Here is a 27,961-nt window from a genome sequence, read left to right as displayed (position 1 = left end):
GCAATGTGAGTTTAGGAAACATTGTTCGTCTCTTGGCTCCTGACGCGGGGCTCTTCCTATCTGCACTGTTTATCTATCGGCTGTGCAGGAAGTTGCTTGAGTCCCAGGGCCGTGTGACCGGCCATGAGAACTGCATCATGTCCTCCAGCAGTGAGGTACCACACAGAGTTCATGGCAGTTGCCCTCTTCAGATACATGTAAATAGATTAACCTATTTGAGTGCAATGTACCCTTCATTAATGTTCCACCCTTCAAGCAACCCACTGTATGAGGCATATAGTTATCCTTTAACTAATTCTCAAGCTTCAGATCAAAGCTCTTTTTTCAATACTTAATACAACCCATGCAGTAATTCTTTAGCCAGCACTGTGTTCAAATCCAAATCCCCACAGTATCCTTTCACTGAGAGTTCAAGCAGCCATTCTGTCTTGATGGCTCCCAGTTGCTCCATGTTTTAAATTGTAATTCATTATTAATGCAATTAGCCATGACAGAGAAGTCCTTTACTGAAAGGAGTGCTCATGCAGTATTCTTGGTTAAACTGCAGAAGCATCTGTATCTTTGCATGTCACATTGCTTAACAGTAAATATTTGGTTTCCAAACAATGTTCATGGATGCAGTTAGGGGAACTTGATTGATCACTTCTAAGGTTGTTGTTTTGGAAAGCAGGGGTGACAGTTTGACCTCTGCTCATGAAACATGTGTGATTGCTGCAGCTTGACAGATCGCATGTGGAGCAGTACGGCACAGAGTCAGAGGATGAAAACAGTGAAATGACGGACGGGTCATCCTCGGACAGTTCAGACCGGGGCAGACGGACCCCGGGTGTCCCGCCTCGCTTTCTCCAGAAACTGATTCTGTTTGCTGCTGGGCTCCGGCTTCTGCTGAACACCATTCTGAACATGGCAGGGAAAGTGGTGATCACAGCTCTCCTGGGGCTAGCAGGTAAGTACTCACCTTTGTATATCTGCATAATATCCACAAAGCTAAAGCATGGATTATGTGTATTAAATATTTAAATTAGCACAGTGGTCCCATGTCGCCTTGACTGTGTGCAGGGGCAGACTGGCAACAAAAAGCAGCCTGGGAATTGCTGAGAATGGGTGGGGGGGTCATTTGCTGCCTACCTGTGTCGGGCCTTTGGTATACTTTGCTGCCAACTGGGCTGGGGCCCTTGGTCTATTTTGCTACCAATGGATGTGGGGGCTTTGATATATTTTGCCACCAATTAGGATGGGGCCCATGGTTTATTTAGCCAATCACGATCAACTGATTGGCTATACAGTATATGGCTATATGTAGGTTTTATTATGCTGGAGATGGGGAAGAAAGACCGGCCCTCACAAGATCGGTCCACCAGTTGCCAAACTTTCAGATGGCTAGTCTGCGCTGATTGTATGTTTGTGAAGCTTGTATGTTCTCCCATGCTCAATTGAGGTTCCTCCCAGAGTGCAAAGACATGCAGGTTAGGTGGATCCAAAGTATGTGCTTTTGTCTGTCCTGTGATGGACTCACATCCCATGCCTCATGTACAGTGGGTTCTAGGTTCACTCTGACCCTGGGTAAGTGGTTGTAGAAAATGGACAGGTCTGTCACTCCTCCCACCACTTCCTCTTTATTTGTAGGTATTGCCTTGCCCTCCCTAACTTCAGCAGTGTACTTTGGCGTCTTCCTGGGCCTCGTGTGGCTGTGGGTCTGTTGTCGTCCCCCAAGCCTGCTCATCTTCTGCAGTCTCTGTGTGATGATGGCCATTTTCAGTGCTGGCCATTTGCTCGCTCTCTACCTGTACCAGCTTCCCTTCTTCCAGGAGATTGTTCCCCCACGGGACATCTATGCTAGGTACAGCAGACCGCATCGAGCAACTTTGCGGCTTAAGAATCAATTTCTGTTGACAATGGGAAATGTAAGCACCTATCCTTCCTCTTGTTGTTCTCTCATTTTGGCTGTCTCAGGCTTTTTGGTATGACAGCAATCATTCAGACAAACCACTCAGACCCACACAGCCTGCGCCTGCAGCCGGATATCACCTGGCCTGTCTTCATCAACCCTCTGGTCTTACTGCTGCTGTACTACACCCTTGTGACTCTGTTGAAGAACTGGGTTCCTGAGGAGGTGCGTTTATTCTAACCATCTGATTGGTCCTTAAGTATAGAACCAACTCAGAAAAGAGTCTTATAATGCAATTTATGGCCAGAGTTCTTAAGCTTTGGATAAAGTCTAATGCTCCGATGTTTGCATACTTGCTGTTGGCTAGGAGGATGATCTAGAGTGCGATCTGCCCGGGAGACCCCTGCCTACAATGGTCTGGCTCTCTGGTGACCAGAAAGAGGTGAGCTATATGTAATGTTGCACTGCTATTCAACTGATGAGCCAGACCCAGGTTATGTGTCCCAAGGCAATTCATTGTCACACAAACCAGCATTATGACCACCTTGACTATCTAACCCAAATGCTTGTTAATAGCCAGAGCTCATACCCTCCATAGAATTCCACCTGTAGAACTGCCAGCTACTAATCACAGGATTTCATTCAGTCTCCACATTAAGTTATCAAAGGCATTGCAGCAACAGCAAAACTGAAACACCATATCAGAACAGAGCAGCCACGCTATGTCATCAGCATCAGCTAGTAACGTTAAACCAATGGCAGACCATAGGTCATTACAGTATGTAAGTTAATAAATTGTTTATAATATTGTTTCTATTGGTACTCTACAGCTGCTGGCCAGCATGGATGAAGACAATGAGGTATGTTATTTATATACATGTAGCTATATCTCTCACACCTACCATTGTGTCAAATTGGCAGAAGGGCACTGTGTATGTGTTTGCCATTGGAAGCATGTGTGTGCTGTGGAATTAAATGGCTACATGTCATCATATTACATAATGTACCAGATCTGTGCAACTGTGTATGTATTTATGCGTTTGCATGTATACATGTCTGTACACGTTAATCTATAGCCCATTGCCACCCTAATGAGCAAGTCATGGTCTGACAACAAGAGGCAGGAACTGGAGTCTGTACTGGAGGAGGATCATAACTCTCACAAACCACCAGCGTACAGAGATGTGCACACTAGTCATGGTGAGCATCCATTTTAATGTTGCAACAGAAATAGGCCAGTATATGCATCAGACTCATTAGTGCTCCTTTAAAATAGTCAGCAGCGATTTCTCAGGTAACCACTAAAGCCAATTTATCATGAAATATTAAGATCTCCCCATTTATACACGGATACAGGGCTTAACAGTGCAGTGGAAAGGTCCAGGTTATTGGTCAAGGATGAAATGAAAGCTATTATTGGATTATCTTGCCTAATGAGATTATCATCTAATGGACTGGGGTTATCCTTCAATCCGTTTCTTTGGTCAACAGCTCAAACTATATTGTTCATAATTCTGCTCTGTTTTCATATTAGTATCGGACGAGGATGAGGAAGAGAGTGATCATGTGACAGAAAACGAGCCTATCACAGATACCGTTTCAGGCCCTGCTAGACCAAGTGGGTTTGCTTTGCTTGGACAATTTATTATGAATAAGAGCTACGTCAGTTCACTTATAATCATGATGGTAAGTGTTTCTGCAGCCAGTAATACACGTATTATGACTGTATAAATGACTGTTCTATCAGACATTACTGGGCTTTGACGTTGTGACTGTTCGCCAGGTGTGGAGCATTACCTATAACAGCTGGCTCACCTTTGTGCTGCTGGTGTGGTCCTGCTTGATTTGGATCCTGCGGGACCGCCGGCACTACGCCATGCTCTCTGCACCCTTCCTGGCAGTTTACGGCACGGCACTGGTGCTGGCTGCCTACCTGAGTGGACTGCGGCTGGGTCAGGATGAGCTCTTTCCTGGCCTGCCTGCCTCTGTGCTCCTTGACTTTGACTTGCGCCGCTATGAGACGCCCTGCATCCACTTGGGAGCGAAGGTCAGGGCTTCCTATCGGTCCTGTGGAAAAATTTGCTCAGCCTTTCTGTGTGTTAATATATTTTTAAATTGCCCTTTTCATTGGTTCTGAAGGTTTACGCCCACAATTACGATACACTGGTGGTATAACACCTGCACAATTTTTTGTAGAAATTCTGTTTTACGTGCTTTAGTTTTGAGGCAGTTTGCACATCTGAGGACTTTTTTGTCTATTCCAATTGGGGGAAAAATGAGGGCTTATTGAACTTTTGTGTGTCCATTATTCTGTATCCCGTTCTGGGCCCCAGGTCTTGTATGCCTTCACCTTTTGGCTGCTGCAGCGGCAACATCTGATGGAGAAACGGGAGAAACACTTTGAGCAGGATGAACCTCCTGAAGTCAAAGTGCTGCCGTCAGGTATGCAGTGTAGTTCTGCTGTACATGGATCATCATGTGTTCACCTTGCACATCTTCACCTTGCACGTGTTCACCTGGCACGTGTTCACCTTGCACGTGTTCACCTGGCACGTGTTCACCTGGCACGTGTTCACCTTGCGCATGTTCACCTTGCACATCTTCACCTTGCACGTGTTCACCTGGCACGTGTTCACCTTGCACATGTTCACCTTGGACGTGTTCACCTTGCTCGTGTTCACCTTGCTCGTGTTCACCTGGCACATGTTCACCTTGGACGTGTTCACCTTGCGCATGTTCACCTTGGACGTGTTCACCTTGCGCGTGTTCACCTGGCACGTGTTCACCTTGCGCATGTTCACCTTGGACGTGTTCACCTTGCACATCTTCATTTTGCATGTCTTCACCTGGCACGTGTTCATCTTGCTCGTGTTCACCTTGTGCAGGTTCACCTGGCACGTCTTCACCTTGGATGTCTTCACCTTGCACGTCTTCACCTTGCTTGTGTTCACTTTGCACGTCTTTACCTTGCATGTCTTCACCTTGCACGTCTTAAATTTGCACGTCTTCACCTTGCCCGTGGTCACCTTGCATGTCTTCACCTTGTGTGTGTTCACCTTGCACGTGTTCATCTTGTGCAGGTTCACCTTGCACGTGTTTGCCTGGCACGTCTTCACCTTGCACATCTTCACCTTGCTTCTGTGCACTTTGCACGTCTTCACCTTGCACATCTTAACTTTGCACGTCTTCACTTGGCACGTGTTCACCTTGCACATGTTCACCTTGGTCGTGTTCACCTTGCACATGTTCATCTTGCATGCCTTCACCCTGCCGTCACCTGCCTCCAATGTCGTAATAACAGCTTGCTGTGATTTTTTGTTGTTCCACTTCCCAGCTGATGACGGCAGCTCTCTGACATTAATGGCCGTGCTGGGCTCACTTATTAGGGGCACCCTGGTGAAATACTGGATCGTTGTCTGCTGCTCCATGTTTTTTGTGACCAGCTTCTCTGGAAAGGTGGTAGTCTACAAAATCCTCTACATCGTGCTTTTTCTCTTTTGTGTCGTCCTCTATCAGGTAGGCTGGTTTCCATGTACTTCGCATTGTATCTCTAGTCTTTCCAAGAGTCTAAGGCAGGTGTGTCCTTTTCACTTCCTGTCGGCCCACATGTAAGCTGCTTTTCATTCAAACTCCTGTCCTTAAAATTGTAAGTGAAACATTTTAAATTTTAAAACATTTACTTTGCTATGTAAATACCGCACACAATGAATTACTAATGGAATCCATGGGATGGCGCTGGGATGAAAATGAGCAGACAAACGTCTGGTTGATTTAGATAATACACTGTCAGAAAAGGGTAAAGCCCTGGTACTGGTACAAAACGGCCCCAGAAGGTACAAACAACATCAATGTACCCCCAATGCACTGCACTGTTGCTGAGTCCATTACTGTACCATAATTTAAACTAAAAGGTACATTTACCTACAGTCAGGGTACAATTGGCAGACCCTTGGTGGTACAGCCCCAGTGACAAGTAATTGTATCCTCAATGGTACAAATTTGTACTTTTTTTCTGACAGTGTAGCATGTTGACAGAAACCATTTCATCACCATCTTTGTATCATAGTCCTTGTGTCTGAGGCAATCTGTGGGGTCATGGCAGTTGTACCTATAAATAGGTGTGGATGCAATGATTTTTTTGTAACCATTGTAATCACATCTAAATACTGGCATTTGCAATCCCTACAATATTTAACAAATACAATTTATAAAATTAGATATTTAAATTAAAAAGAAAAAGTTAAACTCATAGCTTTATTGTTAGAAGGTGGAGTGTGTTTGTTTGTCTGTCTGTCTGTCTGTCTGTCTTTCGGGGGGGGGGGGGGGTGCATCAGTGCTCTGAGGTAATTAATTAATTATGTTGCCACTTCATCTTACTTCAGGCAGCCTCAGTGACTTATAACCACACAAACTGATATTAATTGACATTTAATTACTAATAGCAATCCTCATCAGCGAGAAACAGGAAAACTAATATTGCACGTCTATTGTCATTTATAAAATCAGAATGTGTTTGATGGGATCGCACACATTCAGTCACAGAGACAGAATCAGCACTTTCCAGCATCGGTTTCTGTACGCTCACTTAGTTCCCGTTTCAGTGCTGCTAAGGAAGCAGTCTGACCGTACATTTACACAGGAGGATTAGCTGGGAATCGATTTGGGGCAGGAAACTCAGACACAGGGGTACAGACTGTGCTCCATTGTACTTCACGCAGCCAGCAGATACATTGACAGAGTCAGCTGAATAGTTGTTACGTGGTGGAGTAGGGAGTTAAATGGATTAGACAGCAGTTTTATTTATTTATATGCTTCTATGCCAGGCGGTGTTTATTCACAAAACCATTTACTAGCTCCTTCTTCAGGATTAGCAAATGATAGTTCTATGCTGAGTCCAGTTGTGTCCAGTTTTGGGTTTAGTCAGCAGAAGGACATAAATTCAGAAAACATTCAGAAATTCAGTTTTATTAACTGCTCAATTTATGCCTATTTTTGCCTTTTGGTGTCTGCAATAGATCATCATTTTGTTAAGCAGAGGAAAACTCATCTTTCTAAACATCAGGAATAAAATTGATTTAGTTTAGGAGCATTACATAAGTTACTAAGCAACTGTGTACGTAGTGTGTACATGGCTGTACCTCATCGCTTAGTAAGATTACAGCAGGCATGCAAGTGCAAAGTAAAGCTTTGATGCCGAACCAAATTAGCTCATTATGTGAAAGACTGATATAGGTTTTTCATCTGATGCACCTCTTTTGCTAGATAATGTGCTCTTAAATTCCCTCTCCAAAATTAGGTTTTCAACATACCTTGCCAATGTGAATTCCTGGGCTAGGGGGTGGTGATGATGGAAATTAATATATTATCCTCCTGAGACCCAAGGAAAAAAGTGTCCTTCAATTATAGGTTATTTGACTTTGGAGGAAATAAGACATCTTACAATTTAGATTTTTTCAAATTTATTTTTATTTTTAATTTCACAGCATGTCCTCTTTAGTGAACAACAGTAATACATATGTTTCCTTACATCAGTGAAAAGATAGATGCAAAAACAACATGTCCACTCCAATGGACATAAATGAATTGGTGGGGTCTCAGGAGGTTACGATGTTCACCTTGCCTGTAAATATTCCACATACATTAGACTCAATGACACAAAGCTGCTATCTGCTTTACTGCAGCCAAAATAACAACAATACTGATAGTTTTGTGAACCGTGGCATCCACCTCAGAAATATGGATCGTGCATGGGCTGTATCTGATAACACCAGTGAACCCCATCTCAGGTGAGCTACGATGTGTGGAGACGTGTGCTGAAGTACTTCTGGGCCGTCGTGGTGGGCTACTCCATGGTAGTCCTAATAGCCATCTACACATACCAGTTCCAGAGTGTTAGAGAGCTGCTTCGGCAGGTGATGGGCCTCTCTGAAGAAGGGTGAGTCCATGTGCGTGTGTGTGTGTGTGTGTGTGTGTGTCCGTGGATAAGGTTGTGTGTGTGCGTGTGTGTGTAATTTTTGCATATTTACCACCACAGTTGTGTGCAGCAGTTGTAAATTCTTTACACCTTAAATGACATTAACCTTCTTCTATAAGGGATAAATGTAACCATAAAGGAATAAGGTGTAGTCTTGTCTTCCTTTACTCCAGCCTTCGTGACCTGGGTTTTGAGCAGTTTGATACTGTAGAGCTGTTTGCTCGCATCTTGCTGCCGGCAGCTTTCCTGCTGGCCTGCATCTTGCAGCTGCATTACTTCAACTCCGACTTCCTGCGCCTCACAGACCTGGACGATGTACCTGTCTCTTTATCAAGGTGAGCCTCTTGCTCTGCTGTCTTTATTTCAGTGTCATGCTGCATGTCTGGCCATAGTTGTTTTCCTTTCTTCTGCTCTCAGTTATTTATTTATAGTCATTATTTATTTCTTTTCAGTGAGGAGGACCTGAACAACACTGTGAAAGTTATTTTCCAAGCGTATGTACTGCATGCCTATTAGCTCTTGGTTGCACGTAAATTCATGGGAGATTTTGAATTTTTCAGATGTTGTCTTTATGCGATTTTTTTCTCCCTTAGCTTGAAGGAGAACATTCAGAAACTTAAGAAACGGTAAAATATCCTAAATTGCACAGTAATTACAGACAAATACAGATGCATAACAGCTCAGACGAATGGTATTGTTAGTTCATAACATATGTCTGGTTTACTTCGGACTCCTTATCAGGCTTGCCAAGGAGCACATGAGCACAGACAGTGTTTACACCTTGGCTGATGAATCCTTGACAGATTCAGGAGAAAAGAATCCCAAAGCTAATGGTGAGGACTTCCAGAACATGCCCACAGCCCATCTCTGCCTATAGGTTTATCTTCACCACCAAGATGTTCATGCTAACTGATACTGTAAGATACATACACTACATGACCTTTTCTAGACCGAACTTAGAGTAACATTATTTAAAAATGTGCTAAAATTAGCATAACTATTCACGACTAAACATCTTCTGGTAATGTGTGATTTGACTTTGAACACCGTGTATCCCAGCAGTGAGTGCTGCCAGTGTACTACTAGGTGCAGTTGCTTTACAGTGAATGTTCTTTGATCACAGAGGGGAGTCAGACGAGCCAGTGGGACCTGGTATTGGATCGTTCCAGCGTACTGCTGCTTCAAGGCTTACTGGCATTACGTCGGGTTCAGGAACTCTGCTGGAGGCTGCTGGAGCTGCACAGCATGAAGATTGTCTCTGCAGGCATCATCTGGATCGCACTGAAGGAGGTCTGGCCACCTTTACCCACTCTAAGAACACCTCTCCCAAAGTCTCCTCTACTAAACCAGATTAAGCACAGTGCAGGAGTTATTACTGACTTGTAAAAACAGTGCCCTCTACTGGCTGATATCTGATCTACTTTCTGCTAGAAATTTAATACACAAATAATATTACAAATAACTGTAATTCTGTAATTCCTAAATTGAAGTATATTGATTTTTATATTTAACACAAACACAGAATGAAATGTTCATGCTTATTGGTTGAGAACAGGTGACCTAACTGTTATTTAGTACTACAACATGCAGTTCAGGTACAAAACTTGTTTCAGCTTAAAATTCCTGAGTTTTGTGGTTCAAGAGCTCAGTCTTCATAAAGACCAAGCAGGTAAGTTTCTGCACAAACTGTGTCATTTCTGCACACATCTGCCTTTGAAGTGTTTGTGCAGATGGGAGGTGCCGTGAATGTATTTCATTCAAAAAATGTCATATGGAGAAATGTGCTACTTTCAGTAAATCTGCCATAGCTTACATTGTTGGGGTTTAATCAACTTCAGCTAAGCACTGAATGGATGCTAGATGGTTCTGGGAGATCATTATTATTCGCTTTTAGGACTTCAGTCAGAGCAGCTGTCCATGTATAGTGTCTATATGACAGTGTAGGGTGAAAAGAAAATAAAAAAAATATTGCTAATTAATGTTCATAGAATTTAGTATAATGACTAAGAAAGGGCACTATTGAAAATGCAGTCCTGTCTGGCCCATTCTCTACTTATTACTTTGCCAAAACAAATTAGAGCAATAAATGACAGAGATAGAATAATGTGTAATTAAACTGATACACCATGAACTTGTAAAGTCAATGACATTAGTTGATCAACTAATGTCAGTGAAAACAAATCCTTTTATGAAGTTGATATAATGTACGGTAAACATGCGATATGGAAAAGGGTAAATATGTGCATGGCTTTTCACTCAGGTGTATTGATTTCAGTAAGGAAGTCAAATCAATAACACTGAATGTCAAATTAAATAGGCAAATGTTATGTTTAATCATATTTTGTAGGACATGTTTAATGTATTATAGATTTGCTTTTTTATGGAAATGGCTGACCTCCATAAAATCAATAGTGATGAATATCAAATTAAATTTGTAAGTATTATATTAACAGTGCTGCGATATGTTTGGGGGGTTATAGCATAAATGCATCTGTGCTGTTTACCTGTCTGCTACTTCCAGGTGTGCCTGATGAACTTCTTGTTCATGGTGCTCTGGGTGTTTGCCCTGCCATTCCCACGCATGCGCCCTGTCGCCGCCAGTCTTTCCTCAGTCTGGGCCTGTGTCGTCGTTATCTGCAAGATGATGTACCAGCTGAAGTTCGTAAAACCCTCCGAGTACTCCTCAAACTGCACTGCCGTGAGTCTGCACTGGGCCCCTGTTTGAATGCTGTGGCCGGTTGGGTAATTATGTCACTGTTGTGTTTTTGAGCGAGGCCCTAAATCCAGAAAAAAATCTGCTCTAGGGATACTCGAAGAATGCCCGGAATTACTCTGACGCTAAGCTGTACTCACATAGGAAAGTTAGATGGGATTTGCACAACCAAAGGATTCTTATGTCATTGTACAAAATCTACAAATGAAATATAAGGTGTCAGTATCTGTGACCTTTTTCTGTGAGCATCTAGATTGAAGGAAGAAAAGAATAAAAAGTACCAATCTAATAAAATAACTTTGATATTAATGTTGAAGAACCTGATAGTCTTTCATTCTCAGGCTTGGTTTGGTTTGTGAGCTGATGCAGCATAGAGAAGGCAGAGATTTCTCTGTTTTTCTGTTAGTGGCTGACATCTGCGAATGGGACCTGGTCCAGGTCAAACCAGGAGCAACTGCTGAAGGCATCTCTTTTGTATGTGGAGCCAGTGGATCCAGCAGAGTGGCTAGCAGCTCTGCAGAAGTGTGAAGACAAAATCCTGCCTTGTCTTCAGGTACAATGATTTTTAAAATATAGAATAAAGCAACTCTGAGCACAAATTTCAGTTAATCCATGTTCTAGATAAGTGTCTGCACGATGGGTAGGATTCAGATAAGGTTAAGCCTGGGAGACTAGTGATGAAGAAGCGAGATGTTGAGGGTGGGAGAGCCTGAGAGAATTGCTCAGCAAACAGATGAAAACAAGAGCAAGAGAACAATGTGGACGATGTACCATTCTGTCATGGTGAAGAGAGAGCTGAGCCAAAAGGCAAAGCTATTCATTTACTGGTCGGTCTACATTCCTACTGTTGTCTATGGTCGTGAGCTTTGGGTAGTGACTGAAGGAATGAGATCACGGATACAAGAGGCAGAAATGAGTTTCTTCCATAGGGTGTCTGGGCTCAGCCTTAGAGACAGGGTGAGGAGCTCAGACGTTCAGGAGGGGCTCAAAGTAGGGCTGCTGCTCCTCTGCATTGAAAGGAGCCAGTTGAGGTGGTTCTATCTATCTAGGATACCTCCTGGACGGCTCCCTGGGGAGGTGTTTCAGGTATGTCCAACTGGTAGGAGGCCCTGCGGCAGACCCAGCACACGCTGGGGAGATTATATCTCTGGGCTGGCCTTGGTATTCCCCCGGAGGAGCTGGAGGAGGTGGCTGGGGAGAGGGAGGTCTGGGCATCCCTGCTTAGACTGCTGCCGCCTCAAACTGGCCCCAGAAAAGCGGCAGATAAGGGATGAATGAATGAGAGTTGTCAAACTTTTATGAACTTGTGCGTTTACAGAACCACCTGATGGTGCTGGGTCTGCTGGTGTTTGACGTCACAGTGCATCGGCACCAACTGCACTACAGGCTAAGAAATGACCTGAAGGTGCCTCTCACTGGCACCATCTTCCACACCATCACACGGCAGCACCTCGATCATGGCCTTGGCCCCTGCCTTAAGTACTTCATCAATTATTTTTACTACAAGTTTGGCTTAGAGGTAAGCCGTCCATCATTCATTAGCTGTAAGTTAGTTTCCTTAAAGCGAGTTTTGTTCTTGCCTTAGTTATTCCAGTATGAACGTTTTCTGAAGCAGCGTTTACAGCAGCTGTTGGTTTGGTCTCCACCAGGTGTGCTTTGTGCTGGCTTTAAACCTAATCGGTCAGCGCATGGACTTCTTTTCCCTGCTTCACTGCTTGGCGCTCATTGCTGTGCTGTCAAGGCGGCGCAGAAAGGCCATCGGTGAAATGTGGCCAAGGTACTGCTGCTTCACAGCCAGCCTCATGGTCCTCCAGTACCTTCTATGCATTGGGATCCCACCCGCGCTCTGCTATGGTAATGTCCATCGTCATGGAAAAGCGTTGCACTCTGTTCCTTTTCGGTTTTCAAGGGACCGAGATTCTGATGCTTCTTTGTCCGCTTTTACTGTAGTAGGGTCAGGGCTCCCGTATCGCCTGTGGCCAGACTTTGCTGTGACAGTGACCTGAAAAGTAGTATTTTAAGGCGGATAGATTTTCATAATGGATGTACAGCACAGGTGCTCCTCGTCTTACAATGGGGTCGTGTTCCGACGAACCCATCCTAAGCAGAAAATATCACAGGTCAAATATGAATATGATATGATTAATAAGTCAATCAGCAACTACTGTCACTAAATAAGCAAATGTACAAATAATTACTGCGGCTATCTCAATAGCAGTAATTGAAAAGTAAATAAATTAATGCAAGTTTATTTGGTTAAACACAGGAAAAAAGCTGTATGAGTTTCTGTACTTGTAATGGCTACAGAGACTGGAAGTGTCATGGCTGCTGCCATCGGCCGGTATCAGAAAGTATCATGCGGTACATCACTAGCCTGGGAAGGGATGAAAATTCAGTTGACTGCTGAATATGGATCACTATCGCACATTGTAAAGCAAGGAGCATCTGTACTCGAGATATTTACAGCGCATTGTTTATGTCACACTGTCAGAGAACATGGAGCTCTTCTGATCGCTCTGAGTGTGACATTCTTTCTCCTGTTAGATTATCCATGGAGGACTTCCAACCAGGCCTTATCCTCCAACCTCATCAAGTGGCTCTACCTTCCTGATTTTGCCATGCGGCCAAATCCAGTCTTCATCATCTGTGAGATTTTGTCAACCCGACTGAAGCCACAGTTGGCCCAGGGGAAATGTGCTAACCGTCTTCTTCTTCTCCATCCCAGATGACTATATCCTGCTGCTGGGCTCCTCTCTCCAGTGGCAGGTGTTTGAGGAGGAGAACCGGGCGGCGGTACGGCTCATCGCTGGGGAGAACGTAGAAATTAGCAGAAACCTAGACGCACAGGCTCTCAGCCAGTACAGCCCTGTGAACAACTTCTTGCATTGCAGGTCTGGAAATATCTGCTAATCTATTTATTCTTTTCATATTCTTAGATATAATAATCCACAACTAATCAGAGTGAAGGACTAACTATCACGTATTTTGTGAAGCTAAAGTATTACCAGCTCCACAGATTCTGTTCCTTTTTGGGAAGCGTCTTCTGCTTGTAACTGCTGACTCCTTTTTTTTCTTGCAGATCGTACCTTGATATGGTGAAGGTGTTTGTGTTCAGCTACTTCTTCTGGCTGGTGCTGAGCCTGATTTTCATCACCGGAACGACGCGAATCAGCATCTTTTGCATGGGTTACCTGGTGGCCTGTTTTTACTTCATGTTGTTTGGAGGCAGCTTGCTGATGCAGCCAGTGCGCTACATTCTGAGGCTCTGGGACTGGCTTATTGGCTATACGTGCATCGTCATTACCTTCAAGAATCTACTGTCTGTGAGTGGAATGCTATGGGACAAATTTAGCAGTCGAAAGATTTGCTTTTTCAGTGTTTATTCAGTCGTACTGTATGTGCGGATGCAGTTTTATCGAAGGTGTTTTTGTGGTTTAGACATTGTCAGGGCATTCAAGGGACCTTGGTAAAACAAATACACGGCACCAGCAGCAAGCTGATATTCGCAGAGCTAAATTGAATCATTAAAAGCAGGCATTTGGTCAGATGACACAAGCTGTATCTTCAACAAAGGAGGAGATCAGCAGTTTACCTGGAATCTGAAGGTCCATTGTTACAGAGAGGGTCTCCTGTTTCCTGTTTGAACAAGACTTCTAAAGATATGGCTTTTTATAAAAATATACTGTCACGCCCTCCCGGGTGGGGCACACCAGCTACATCAATCCACGTCCATCTGCCTCGCAATAAATAGGCGAACGTGACTTCACAAAGTATTGTTACCCATCTCATGAGCCGTACTGAGCGTTTTGCCTTCCTTGTCTGTTGTCTCTCCTGTCTGCTCTGCCCTTCCTGCTTGCCCTCCCTGCCCTGCCGGGCCCTGGTCTGCCTGTCGTTCCCCATCTCTGTCCCCCATGTCACCTGTCCATCTGTCCGGCGTGTCCAGACAGGACTCACCCCTCTGGCGAGTGAACCTTCTGGGTCTGTGACCCTGCTCTCTGCCCGACGCTTTGGATTTGTTTGCTTACAGCTCTGAGATACTTCTGGTCTCCCACACTTGGGATTCAGTGATCACCATTGTCCATGATCGTGACATATACTTTGAAAATTCAAGTATTAGCTTTGCAATTCCAATAGTGATTTTTTAACAATCACATACAATCCTGTAGCCTAGATAACTGTCTCTTTGCATCTGTGTTAACAGCTGGGGTCCTGTGTTTACCTGGACCGCCTGCTGCAGAATGGCTGTTGGCTGATTCAGACGTTCAGCATGTTCTGCACCATACAAGGCTATGATATCCGTAAGTGTTCGGCACCTCCAGTGCCAGATAATATCTGAAATGTCCTCTGTCTTCTCTGTCACATATACCATAATGTCTCTTAATGAAAGCCTGTGCCATTCATAAATAATGGGACAGTGACGTAAACCTTATTTGTGTGGCTTTTTTAAGTAATTTGGACTTGAGATAAAAAGTTGATTATGAGGCAGAAGAGCGACATGTCACCTTTTGTTCATATTTGACATATTTAGAATTCTGGAACTCAATGTTTTGAGTGTCTTAATGCAGCACAACCAAACAGCATATGCGAATTACCTGAGGGTGAGGCTGGAATTATCTGGGATGCCATTTGTTTCACCTTCCTCCTGGCACAACGTCGCGTGTTCCTCAGCTACTACTTCCTCTATGTGGTCTCTGATCTTAAGGCCTCCAAAATCCTCGCCTCCAGGTGAACCTTTCTTCTAGCATGAAACACCTCATCGATTCTCAATAAAAAGTAGCCAATCTCTCTGCACCAGCACACTGCTGATGTCCAGTCAATGTTAAGATCTACCTGATTTGAACTATTTTAAGTCATATTGACTTAAACATTCAATGAGGTTTGTACCAAACATTGACCTCTATTAGAAGACAATTTGCATGCATCACGGAGTGCCTGCCAATAATGGAGCACTGCAGAAGGTCCATTCTGGAAAGATCAAGCGATTATCTCCTGTCTAAAGGGGGGCTGAGCTGTTTGAAGCCAAAGTGAAGAAAAGAATAGCAGCCAGACTTGAGCTTGAAAAAAAGTCAGTGGAGACATTAAAGAAACAGTAAGAGCCATGTTCCGTCTCGACCAAAGCTACTGCTGTTTACAATGTCAGGTCACAATCTAAATAAAACATTTTTATTATAATATAATAATAAAATACATGAAAAGCATTCCTTCTGTTTCCCATACTCAACAATACACACTAGTACCTCTTTCATCTGCAGGATGGAGAAGATTAAATCTAAGCAAAGTACCCAACCGAAAGAGCAGGATACCCCGGAGCAGACGGGAGCAGAACAAAAGGGTAACTGTATCCATCCATCCATCCATCCTCTAACTGCTTAAGCTCTGGGACATGGGGGGCATAGAGCCATGGGTAACTATACTTATTTCAAATGATCTTTTAATATTGTATGTTTGTCAAGGCTCAGTGTCTCCCCAGACCCCATAAGCAAAGACTCAATTACACAAAGACCAACATTCTGAATGCTCGTTTCTCAGACTAATTCTGCAAAAAATATTCTGCTCCTCTAGTCTAATGGCTCGGTATTTTTCAGGCGAAAAGGGGGAGAAAAGCGGTGGTGAGAAATGGTGGCAGCCATGGGCCTCCCATCCCTCCAGTGAGTAGTGCCCTGGTTAGTCTGCACTGCGGCCTGCTGGCGTCCACATTCCCAGATGATACCACATTGGCTGCCTACCTGCTATAAACTGTATAACTTTTAGCTATTTGTCACTTACCCATAGATTGTCTTCCCCGGGTTAATTCAAAGTTTTTTATTTGTCACATGCAGTCAGGGGTAGCGTATGACTCAGTGATGGGAAGGTCACTGGTTTGAACCTGGCCTCAGCAGAATAGTCATGTCTGTGGGCCCTCGAGTCAGGCCCTTAAACCCCCCAGCTCTATGGGGGCCACTATGGGTGACTGACCTTCACTGCCAAACTTGCTGTCACCTACAAGTGTGTCATGGAGAGCAAGATAGGGTAGGCAAAAAGAGAATCTCCCCACTGCGATCAATAAAGTGTCATTTTTATTTTCATTTACTCATAGAACAAGTAATGAAATGCTTGTTCTGGCAGATTTACCACCTGTGCTATATAAAATAGGGAATTTATAAATGTACTATATATATCTAAAATGCACAGAATGTAATAAAATATACTAAATATAAAAATACAAAATATAAAAAAACACATGACAAAAAACAGTAACGCTGTGATAGTCGTGCAAATGTGCGAGGCTAGGTAGGTGAGTGTGCAAGAATACAAGAGGGGGTATTCAAGGAGAGAGAAAATGGATGAATCAGTCACACAATTAAGCATGAATACCCCTTAACGGAGAGCAAACCGAAGAGAGTGTTTCTCAGCGGAAAGGAAACGCTATTATGACTAAGGATCCAGTTTTGTACTAATATTCTAATTCACTACCTGCAGTGGCAAACACTGCTACCTACACCCTGTTTGAGTCTGATAGTGAGGAGGAAGAGGAGGAGTCTCAGATGAAAGAAGAAAAGACATCACCCCCTAAAAAAAAAACTGCATTTCAGGTATGACAAATGACAAGAATGGCGTAACATTTTTTCAATATTAAATTGTATAGCTGGTGGAGCCTGACAAATTCTGAATGAGATGCTGCCCTCTACTGGAGAAGAAAATGAATGTGCCTGTTTACCACAGCTTGCCTATGAAGCGTGGGCAACCAGCTCTAAAGCTGCTTTGAAGGAACACAAAACAGAGGTGTCTAGACTGAAGAAGCAGGAGAGGAAAGGATCACAAGAGCTACAGAGACAACAAGGTGGGAGATGCATACTGTGACTAGATGCTAGTCTCTTAGGTGGTCCTGGCTTCATGATATAATATTTTGTGTTGGTCAATCGAAGGTATTGAGAGAACAGAATCGAGTGAGGATGAACTTGATCCATGTGCTGAAGAAGACATGAAGGAAGAGGAAGGTGATTTCCCCTGAAAAGAATCAATATACCGTATACTTTTATAAAATATTGTCAACTTACTGACTGAATGTTGTTTTTTGTCTCTGCCACCTGCCAGAAAAACTATTACAACGATTCATTGACTCGGTCAGGTTTTTCTGGGTGTTTATTTTGTCACTCCTGGATGATCTGGCAGATGGGCTGAACTCTCTATGCAAAGACAATTTAGACATTTCCAGAGTGCTTCACTTTGAGAGGGCTATTCTGGGACAGCAGCAGAAAAAGGTGATGTTTTATTTATATTGAAGCAAACAATGCATACTGACTACTTCTTGAAAAATATATCCATACGAAACTAAGTTGTTTTAAAATATCCTAAAGGAAATCACATCATGAACTTTCACAGGCTGTTCTTCAATTTAGCTAGTATTGCAGGCCTTGGTCTGCAGGAAACTTTATAACAGAATCTTTATTGTTTCCATTACCAGGGGAAGGAAGTGTCTCATGAAAGTGTCAAGCAGTTTTATCAGAGCTGGATGTCCAGGCAGAGCACGCAGGCGTCCTTGGAGACTGAGGACCACCAGCCTCAGCTCTCTTCACCTCCTGACCTGCCATCTTCACTCCATGGCTACGCAAAGTTAAAAAACTCAAGCTCCAAAATGTCCTTGGGCAGTAGCTTGTCTAGGTCAGTGTTGCTTATGAAATGCAAACATCTATAACTTAATCTCCAGGTAATCTGCAAAAAAGGTTCTTGATACTGATAGCGTAATATGTTTCCCTTTGAAACCTTTGACTTGTGGTGCGGCATCAATCCTTTACACTGCTGTACCCCACAATGGTCCCTCTTCACCAAGCGAGAGACTGCGCTCATACCCCTAAGATTCCAAAGTCTGTACTACACTATAGACAGCTTCAAGAAATGTACATGAATTATCCATGGAGCAATCACACTCCATAAATCATGACATGTGCATCAGCTTCAGTTTTTCATGTTGCTCCCGGACATATGACAAAGTGACTTAAAGGGTTTAAAACAAGGCTTCTCTAACTGTGGTGCAGGTACCACCAGTGTTACTCGGAGTTCCTCAGTTGGTACTCGAGAAGAATGTGGTAATTTTGTTACTGTGATTCAGCTAATATTGTGGCACAGTACAGTGGGAAGCATTGTTACCTCACACCTCTTTTTTGATGTGGTACTTGACTGTTTTGGTTTGACCTGAAGTAGTACTTGATCCAAAAATTTGGAGAAAGCCGGGCTACCTGGCGGTATCTGACCCAGCGGTTTATTCCCCTCAGCTGCATGACCGAGGAGACGTTGCTTGGGTCTCGCCAGGCCACCATCGACTTGGACGAGACCCCTGAAGCGTCACCATCGGCTAAGCAGCTTCGGCATAAGCTACTCAAATCTGCAAATGTCGATCAGTCCTCATTTGATGCTGACGACTCTGTTCCGAGGTAAAACTAAACCTGAATTAACCACATAATGTACATATCAGTTACTGTACTGTGCACTGTGGAGAAACACATTGGTTTTTGTTCACTGTAGTATACTGTAGTACACTATACTAGTTTATTACTGCTGCTGCTGCTGTTGCCTCCACTGCTATGACTTTATCGTATATTATAGATCTTGTTGAATATTATGGAGCTGTTATTTGTAAAACTTTATTATTATTATTATTATTATTATTATTATTATTAGTGTTTGGCATTATTGTGTGTTCTTCTTATCTTTGATTAAGTATTCCAATGGATGCCTATCAGGAAGATAAAGAGTTAAACATCTATACTGAAATGTTAAAGGACCACTCCCAAAGAGCAAAAGTCCAAACTGAAATGATGAAAGACCATAGTGAAGAGCTACAGGAATATAGTGAAGAGCCTGAGGTTCTAAAAGAAGAGCTGAAGGTCCATAGAGAACACCTGAAGTCTCATAGTAAAGAGCTCCATACTCCAGAGTTCAGAAGCCATAGTCATGAGGATCACAATGAAGAATCGGAAGTACATAGTGAAGCACGGAAGGACCAAAACAAAGAGCCACATATCCAGAGTGAAGTGTCCAAGATCTATGACCAAGAACATGCTGGAAATGAGGAATTTCCAAAGGCTATATCTTCATATGAATTAGCAAGTGGCACATTACTGGCTACGGCAGAAGAAATCCCAGAGCCCAGAGTTCTCAGCCAGGAGACAAGGGACTTCACAGCTAGTGAGCTGCTTCTTAACAAGTTAGTTATGTGACTCCCTCTGACACATTCACCAAATCAGATCTTGATATTTTCAGCAAAGTTTGTATATATATGTAGTATCTTAATATCTGTCTTAATATGATAACAATTCTGTTGCAGGATATTTGATATTGAAGAGATTAAGGAATCTGACAATTTCTACCACTCATTACCAAGGCTCCTGCGGCTCATGTTCGCCCTCTATAACACCATGGTGTCCAAATCAGAGTGGTTGTGCTACTTTGTAATTATTCTCAATCACATGGTCTCTGCTTCCCTGCTAACACTAGTACTGCCCATTTTGATCTTCTTGTGGGCAATGCTATCCGTGCCCCGTCCCACTAAGCGCTTCTGGATGACGGCCATCATCTACACTGAGGTATTCATCTCAAATCGAAGCTCCATGGGTGAGAGGTACTGGGAAACATTTGAATCCAATGAACGAAACACTAGAGTAAATTAAACTTTAACTATAAACACTCACAAAGTGTAACATTATTTTCTAGTGTTTTTCCTTTGAGGTTGCTTACTCATTCTCATTTTTCTTTCAGCTGACTGTGGTCATTAAGTATTTCTTTCAGTTCGGCTTTTTTCCCTGGACCACATCTGCTTACCGTGGCATCAACGCAGATCGCCCCTTCTGTCTGCCCAACATTATTGGACTGGAGAAGAAAGATGGCTATGTCCTATTTGATCTTCTGCAACTTTTGGTTCTGTTTTTTCACAGATCAATACTTAAGGTATCCATGGTCAAAAAGCTTTATCTACACAATTACACCCATTAAACTCCTCACCTCACCAAGTCCAGTGCATTATTTAGCATATTGCTGGTTTTTGCTACTAATTATTCCAACATATCGCCTAATGTTGACTAAAAATGAGGCATTAATTGATGGTCTAACTGGAACTACCGCCACCAGAGATGAATATGCATTCATTTCTCTCTCCCCAGTGTCATGGCCTCTGGGACAACAAAGAAGTAGAAATGCCTGATTTCTTCAAGAAACTGAAACGGAAAACAGAAAAGAATCGAGCCTGCAGCGGAGAGAAACGGAGGCTCCTGTTCTTGCCTGTCCAGGCATCCACAGGCGCTCTTTTTCGACGACGGAAGGGTTGCAGCATGGATGACAATGGTGTGCCAGATTCCCAGTGAGGACAGCTGTAACACTGTTGGCCACATTGACCTTGGTGCTGACCACATGTTTTTTTTTTTCAGGTGACACGGTATCAAAGAAGAACCCCCTGAATAAGAGTAGACATCACTCAAAAGTATCACAAGCCAGGATAAAGAGAATCAAACAGAGAATCAGGGAGAGGATGCTAGAGGCAAAAGCTGTAGTCATAGAGACGTGAGTCCCTCTATATGGTGCCCATGGGGGATATGTTTTACCAAACATGTCACATTTAAAGAGTCTTTATCAATCTGTATCCACAGAGCTCTACATATATACCTGCCTATCAGACAATTCTTCCATGACATCATCCACCCTGAATATAGCCCCGTATGTGATGTCTACGCCCTAATGTTCTTGATAGACGTTGTGAACTTCATCGTCATCATTTTTGGATACTGGGCATTTGGTGTAAGTACTGATAGCCATTACACAATGAGCTGAGAAAGAAGGCAAGCGGTGTGTGTAAAAGTATTGTGTCACATCTGTGTGTCACGTCTGTCTCTGCAGAAACACACAGCCGCTGCCGACATTACCGAGTCCCTCTCAGAGGACCAGGTTCCTGAGGCGTTCCTGGTCATGCTGCTCATCCAGTTTGGCACAATGGTCGTTGACCGTGCTCTTTACCTTCGCAAGACACTGTTGGGGAAATGTGTCTTTCAGGTTGTCCTGGTGTTTGGGATCCACTTCTGGATGTTCTTCATACTGCCCGGTGTCACAGAGAGGTTAGACTCTGGCCAAATACATACCCAGCTCTGTGTTCTTCCCTGAGCCAGGGGAATACAAACTGTTTGTTATTGTGCTGCTACAGATATATAAGATGCTGGCCTCCCCCCCCCCCCCCTTATTCTTAGGAGGTTCAACAGGAATCATGTTGCCCAGCTGTGGTACTTTGTGAAATGCATTTACTTTGGCCTGTCAGCCTACCAGATCAAATGTGGCTATCCCAACCGTGTCCTAGGGAATTTCCTGACCAAGAACTACAACTACATCAACCTCTTCCTGTTCCAGGGGTAGGTCACTGCACACCAGCTATTTGAATTATGGGTCTTCACCTCTTGCCTATGATTTCTCAGAAAACTTTACAGTCTCCGCAATGCTAATGATTTTATAGAATGGTCACCGTTCACCATTACAGGACTTATTTAATGCATCCTCTGTTCTCACAAGTCACATTTAAAATTCATAGATTTACCCACCCCCGATTCACTTGGGAGTTGGATCAGACAGAATTTGGAAAAGAAGCACTCCTTTAGATCTAAAACAGGGATTCCAGGCTCCTGGTCCGCGGATTGCTGGGGATTTTCCAAAGCAGTTGATTAATTTTCAATTATGAGCTGTATATTTCAGTTTTGAGAACTCCTATCCTAAAGGAACAATGTCAGGACCATCCCATTTCCTGCAGATTCCGGCTGATCCCCTTCCTGACAGAGCTGCGAGCCGTGATGGACTGGGTTTGGACAGACACAACCCTCAGCCTGTCTAACTGGATCTGTGTGGAAGATATATATGCCAACATATTTATTCTGAGATGCTGGAGGGAGTCTGAGAAGGTAATGGATTACTACAGCTAGGACAATGCAATCCATAGGACACAACAGCTGGCACTGAATATTCCGGTTTCATAGTGTATAATATGCAGATGGCTACAGATGCAATCTACACTCACCTAAAGGATTATTAGGAACACCTGTTAAATTTCTCATTAATGCAATTATCTAATCAACCAATCACATGGCAGTTGCTTCAATGCATTTAGGGGTGTGGTCCTGGTCAAGACAATCTCCTGAACTCCAAAATGAATGTCAGAATGGGAAAGAAAGGTGATTTAAGTAATTTTGAGCGTGGCATGGTTGTTGGTGCCAGACGGGCCGGTCTGAGTATTTCACAATCTGCTCAGTTACTGGGATTTTCACGCACAACCATTTCTAGGGTTTACAAAGTATTGTGTGCAAAGGGAAAAACATCCAGTATGTGGCAGTCCTGTGGGCGAAAATGCCTTGTTGATGCTAGAGGTCAGAGGACAATGGGCCGACTGATTCAAGCTGATAGAAGAGCAACTTTGACTGAAATAACCACTCGTTACAACCGAGGTATGCAGCAAAGCATTTGTGAAGCCACAACACGCACAACCTTGAGGCGGGTGGGCTACAACAGCAGAAGACCCCACCGGGTACCACTCATCTCCACTACAAATAGGAAATGAGAATTTGCACGAGCTCACCAAAATTGGACAGTTGAAGACTGGAAAAATGTTGCCTGGTCTGATGAGTCTCGATTTCTGTTGAGACATTCAAATGGTAGAGTCAGAATTTGGTGTAAACAGAATGAGAACATGGATCCATCATGCCTTGTTACCACTGTGCAGGCTGGTGGTGGTGGTGTAATGGTGTGGGGGATGTTTTCTTGGCACACTTTAGGCCCCTTAGTGCCAATTGGGCATCGTTTAAATGCCACGGCCTACCTGAGCATTGTTTCTGACCATGTCCATCCCTTTATGACCACCATGTACCCATCCTCTGATGGCTACTTACAGCAGGATAATGCACCATGTCACAAAGCTCGAATCATTTCAAATTGGTTTCTTGAACATGACAATGAGTTCACTGTACTAAAATGGCCCCCACAGTCACCAGATCTCAACCCAATAGAGCATCTTTGGGATGTGGTGGAACGGGAGCTTCGTGCCCTGGATGTGCATCCCACAAATCTCCATCAACTGCAAGATACTATCCTATCAATATGGGCCAACATTTCTAAAGAATGCTTTCAGCACCTTGTTGAATCAATGCCATGTACAATTAAGGCAGTTCTGAAGGCGAAAGGGGGTCAAACACCGTATTAGTATGGTGTTCCTAATAATCCTTTAGGTGAGTGTATATCCTAAATATGAAAAATGTATGAAAATGTCCATACATGGAAATGTATTTATCTCGTCATATCAATGGTTTTGTCATGTAGCCTTTGGCTTACTCAATGGGGGGTCCTTACGAGGCAGAAATGTAAAGCGCATTGAGACAATGTAATGTTGTGATAATGCGCTATATAAATAAAATTGAATTGAATGTGATATTTTAGTGAAAAATCCAGGCTTTCCATTCTTACACATTTAGTGAGAGTGCAGAAATTTCATTAACTATACAAACTTACTTGTATACACCAGGATTGCCCAATTCTGGTCTTGGAAGGCCAGAATCCAACACAGTTTGCGGATTTCCCTGCTCAAGCACATCGACTAAACCTTGTAAATAGCTGATTAAGCAGTTTTTCAGCAGCGAAATCTGTAAATTGGTGACCGTAGCATCTGAGATGGGCTCCGGACCCTCCACAACCCTGAATAGGACAAGCAGTTTCATAAAATGGATGGATGGATTCTGTAAACTGTGTTGGATTCTGGCCCTCCAGGACCAGAACTGAGGAACCCTGGTATTCACTAATAAATGCGAGTGTTTCTGACATAGCAGTGACTTACAAAGCCGTAGAAGTATGTCTGGCGCATTATTTTAGCCTGTTACAGTGTACAAATGTGTGTATTGATATACTGTAAAAATCAGATAAGAATTAATGAAGCTTCACACTGTGTCATGTCTTTGTTCTCTTATTCGCCAGAAATACCCCCAACCCCCAGGTCAAAAGAAAAAGAAAGTTGTGAAGTACGGCATGGGTGGGTTCATCATCTTTGCTCTCATCTGCATTGTTTGGTTCCCGCTGCTTTTCATGTCTTTGGCAAAGTCTGTAGCCGGAGTGACCAACCAGCCCCTGGATGTCACACTTCAGCTCAGCATTGCAGGATATGAGGTACACACACTCTCTGGCGTGTGTGCTAAAGACAGCCATACCACGGTTACTTTTGTGGACACTGATTTCTCTCTCTTGATTTCCCTAACTAGCCACTGTTTACCATGAGTGCCCAGGAACAGAACCTGGCACCCTTCTCTCAGTCAGCCTACCATAAGCTAACCAACCAATATGCCACACATCCCGTAAGAACAACATCTCATCATGGATAACATCCATTGGTACACTGTACCAATATGGCATTGACATATATTGAAATGTATTTTTATATTTTGTATTCTAACTTGTTGTATATTTTGGTTAGTTCCTTTTACAGTGCGGGGCTGTGCACTAATCAGACGTCTCCTTGGTCTCAGGCTGCCATGCAGTTCATCGTGAAGTACGTTGCTGAGGACATTGTTGTGGCAAAAATAAAGAGTGATGCCAGTCTGGTGTGGGGCATCAGTCCAGCGAGTCGCCAGGCCATGATCAGGGAGCTCAGCCAGTCCTCCCATATGTACATCACGCTGCGCTGGACCCTCCTCAGGTGCACACAGGCCGCAAGCATCGCACCCCCAACCCCCCCCCCCCCACCCAAACACACCTCACTCCAGAAGACAAATATCCACAGCAAGAATTGCTCAGGAACCTCATTTGTTGGTTTTCATCTTCCAGGGACAAACTTAATAATGTCTGCTTATGTTGTATAACAAGAGATGAGACATTCATTCACATGCTTAACAGCACCAAAGAAAATGGTGCAGGTCCTGAGAAATATAGGGTTTTTTAGGTAGCAACATAAAACTAATGTGACATATGTTATGCTTAAACAAATAAGCATTATGAAAAACCTATACAGGGGAAGTGGCTTGGTTCTTTGATTTTTTTCATTGCAGGCCCCTAATCCTCTTACGTATATGTCCATGTGCGTAACCCACTAGGAACGCCTCTATTGCAATGAATGCAATAACAGCAGGGGAGCGAACTGTGAAGTATCAAGACAAGCAAATGATAGATGAAATTGTGCAGGTTCTTAGAGGGCTTCGCTCTCAGTCTGTGTGAGTACAGCCTTTGTTCTTTAGCATGTGCGAGAGAATGACCAGTATAAAAACACATATATTTCCATTTTGTTGTCCAGCATCCTTACTCAGTACTTGTCATGAAAGTGATTTGGACCTCTTTGGGGATTGTATCTCACTATGATGCATCCACTTAGGATCATCCAATCACTGCTGCCCAAATACATCAGGGGTGCCTCAGGGCCAGAAGCCAAGGTTGCCCATCGGCTAGAAATTGGTAAAAAGCATTTTAGTATTAATATGTGTCCCTCATTTCTCCTCATGATAAAGTGGCCAAACTGCACATGGCTTTTTATATGCAAAGTGTTGTGCTATGACACTGACATTGTACCTATATTGAAGGCATATCTTGCAACACTGCTAGTGTATCCATTTATTTTATTTGAATGTTTCTTATGCTACTATTTGTTCTTTTTTTCATTATTCATCATTCTAAAACAACGATCTAGGCTGGTATTCCAGTGATAGGTTAGTAAATAAATGAGCACCCACATTTTTGTAGCTTTTAATCACATCTTTCCTGCCTTTAAAACTGAATACAGAGAATCTGGATAATCCAGAACTCCTGCAGACAACGGCCCTCTTCCGCCCCCTATCTGTCAAGCTTCAGGAACCAAACAACAGCTCAGAACCCCAGTGGTGGGTTATACAAGAATGCCAAGCAAACCAACCACAGACCAGTTGCAGTAACATCGAGATAGTAATCTTCAATGACAAAGTGAGTCCCCCCAGTCTGGGGTTTCTGGCCGGATATGGGTAAGGACACGTCAGCTCTCTGCCTTTTATTATCGTGAAACCGAAATTAGGAATCCGTATTTTTATGTACTTTACCATTAAGACAATAAAGAGCATAATGTTGTCTCACAATTTGTACTATGCACACACACACACACACACACATACATAAGTTTTCTGTCTCCATTGGGAAATATCTTCTTACCCTGGGACATCTTCTTTCCCCTTCTGCTCAGGATTGTGGGACTGTACATGTCAGTAGTGCTGGTTATCGGGAAGTTTGTACGGGAGTTCTTCAATGGAATCTCACGGTCCATAATGTTCGAGGAGCTGCCCTGTGTGGACCGTGTTCTGAAACTGTGCACTGATATTTTTGTGGTGCGTGAGACTGGGGAGATGGAGCTGGAGGAGCAGCTCTTTTCCAAACTCATCTTCCTCTACCGCTCTCCTGAAACTATGATCAAGATGACCCGTGAAAAAAAGGCCAAGTGATGTAATGAAACCACACAAAAGTACTTAAGAAAGGACCTAATCAAAGGAGAATCATACACTATTGTGTTCTGATTTGTCCTAATATGTGGACACCGATCAGAAAGACTTACCACAGATGATAAAATTATACCATATGTTCCTGTCAAAATAACAGAAACACGTGAGGATCTTCAGCCTGATACACCGTGGTTCAATACAGACCACTTTAACCTTCAGTCTGTGGTAACTATGAACTGTCTGTCCTATAGACCTGCATGTATTCAAATATGGGTAAGACGACAGGTAATACATTTCGGCAATAGACAGAATTTTAATTTTTTCCAAAGTGTAATGTATGTTAAACTTAGAATATGACATAAAAAAGTAAATATATGAGAAATGCATTGTCCTATGTTGAATTCTTACAAGTATACATTCTTTCCAATTTCAGTGTGGTTTTATGCATTATTGAGATAATATATCTACGTTATAACGATAAAATTAACTCAAGTAAACGCTTTGACTTAGTCACTTGCAGGCGATGTAAGATATAGGTCGACATGACAGAAATTATTACAGTAACTACAACGGCACATGCAAAGACACAGGTAAAAATCCTGTAGTAATGTCATAAAAGAGCAATAAAATGTTATTTTATTGTCAACCACTATATACATATATATGGCCTATATGGATGTATGCATTTATTCATTCATTTTTTTTTCTTTAATAGAAGTATATTTAAATGGGTTTATACTTTACCGATAAGAAACAGTACAATATTATATTTGCTGTTGTAACTCTGTTTCACGTAGTATATTCCAAAGAAAACAACCAGTAACCCGTCTTCTTCCCGTATTAATTTATAAAGGAATACATCCTGCCGTTAGAAATTACTAGAAACCTGAGTATGTTCGCTTCTTGAACCCGGGTTCTTAAGCTTCCTCTTGCAGTGCATTATGGGATAG

General features: G+C 43.0%; 1 protein-coding gene across 1 annotated transcript; it reads left to right on the top strand.

The window, feature by feature from the left end:
• Nucleotides 1-9: 9 nt before the first annotated feature.
• Nucleotides 10-27,896, top strand: LOC111844705 (piezo-type mechanosensitive ion channel component 2). Its single transcript, XM_023813412.2, has 51 exons — nt 10-155; nt 718-946; nt 1,627-1,840; nt 1,954-2,113; nt 2,256-2,330; nt 2,719-2,748; nt 2,965-3,088; nt 3,423-3,574; nt 3,672-3,935; nt 4,222-4,330; nt 5,223-5,404; nt 7,675-7,823; nt 8,036-8,197; nt 8,315-8,356; nt 8,456-8,488; nt 8,604-8,695; nt 8,986-9,152; nt 10,384-10,560; nt 10,982-11,128; nt 11,894-12,094; nt 12,225-12,429; nt 13,120-13,221; nt 13,301-13,466; nt 13,655-13,898; nt 14,777-14,873; nt 15,141-15,300; nt 15,575-15,664; nt 15,828-15,907; nt 16,161-16,223; nt 17,035-17,147; nt 17,278-17,395; nt 17,481-17,552; nt 17,650-17,816; nt 18,020-18,216; nt 18,828-18,986; nt 19,274-19,759; nt 19,880-20,138; nt 20,311-20,499; nt 20,712-20,892; nt 20,976-21,108; nt 21,195-21,342; nt 21,442-21,656; nt 21,786-21,944; nt 22,337-22,484; nt 24,541-24,729; nt 24,822-24,914; nt 25,086-25,255; nt 25,650-25,766; nt 25,925-26,004; nt 26,330-26,543; nt 26,759-27,896. The coding sequence occupies exons 1-51, from the start codon at nt 138-140 to the stop codon at nt 27,012-27,014; spliced, it is 7,797 nt and encodes a 2,598-aa protein (XP_023669180.2). The 5' UTR covers nt 10-137; the 3' UTR covers nt 27,015-27,896.
• The last annotated feature ends 65 nt before the right edge of the window (nt 27,897-27,961 follow it).

This window comes from Paramormyrops kingsleyae, chromosome 6, assembly GCF_048594095.1.
Source record: "Paramormyrops kingsleyae isolate MSU_618 chromosome 6, PKINGS_0.4, whole genome shotgun sequence".
NCBI classification, from domain to species: Eukaryota; Metazoa; Chordata; class Actinopteri; order Osteoglossiformes; family Mormyridae; genus Paramormyrops; species Paramormyrops kingsleyae.
This window is presented reverse-complemented; position numbering and strand designations above follow the sequence as displayed.

What these genes read in the sequence shown, in the direction of transcription:
- LOC111844705 (XM_023813412.2), top strand. An exon ending in TTGGATACTGGGCATTTGGT is followed by an intron (nt 21,343 to 21,441) that starts GTAAGTACTGAT and finishes CTGTCTCTGCAG; the next exon opens with AAACACACAGCCGCTGCCGA. An exon ending in ACCAATATGCCACACATCCC is followed by an intron (nt 24,915 to 25,085) that starts GTAAGAACAACA and finishes CCTTGGTCTCAG; the next exon opens with GCTGCCATGCAGTTCATCGT.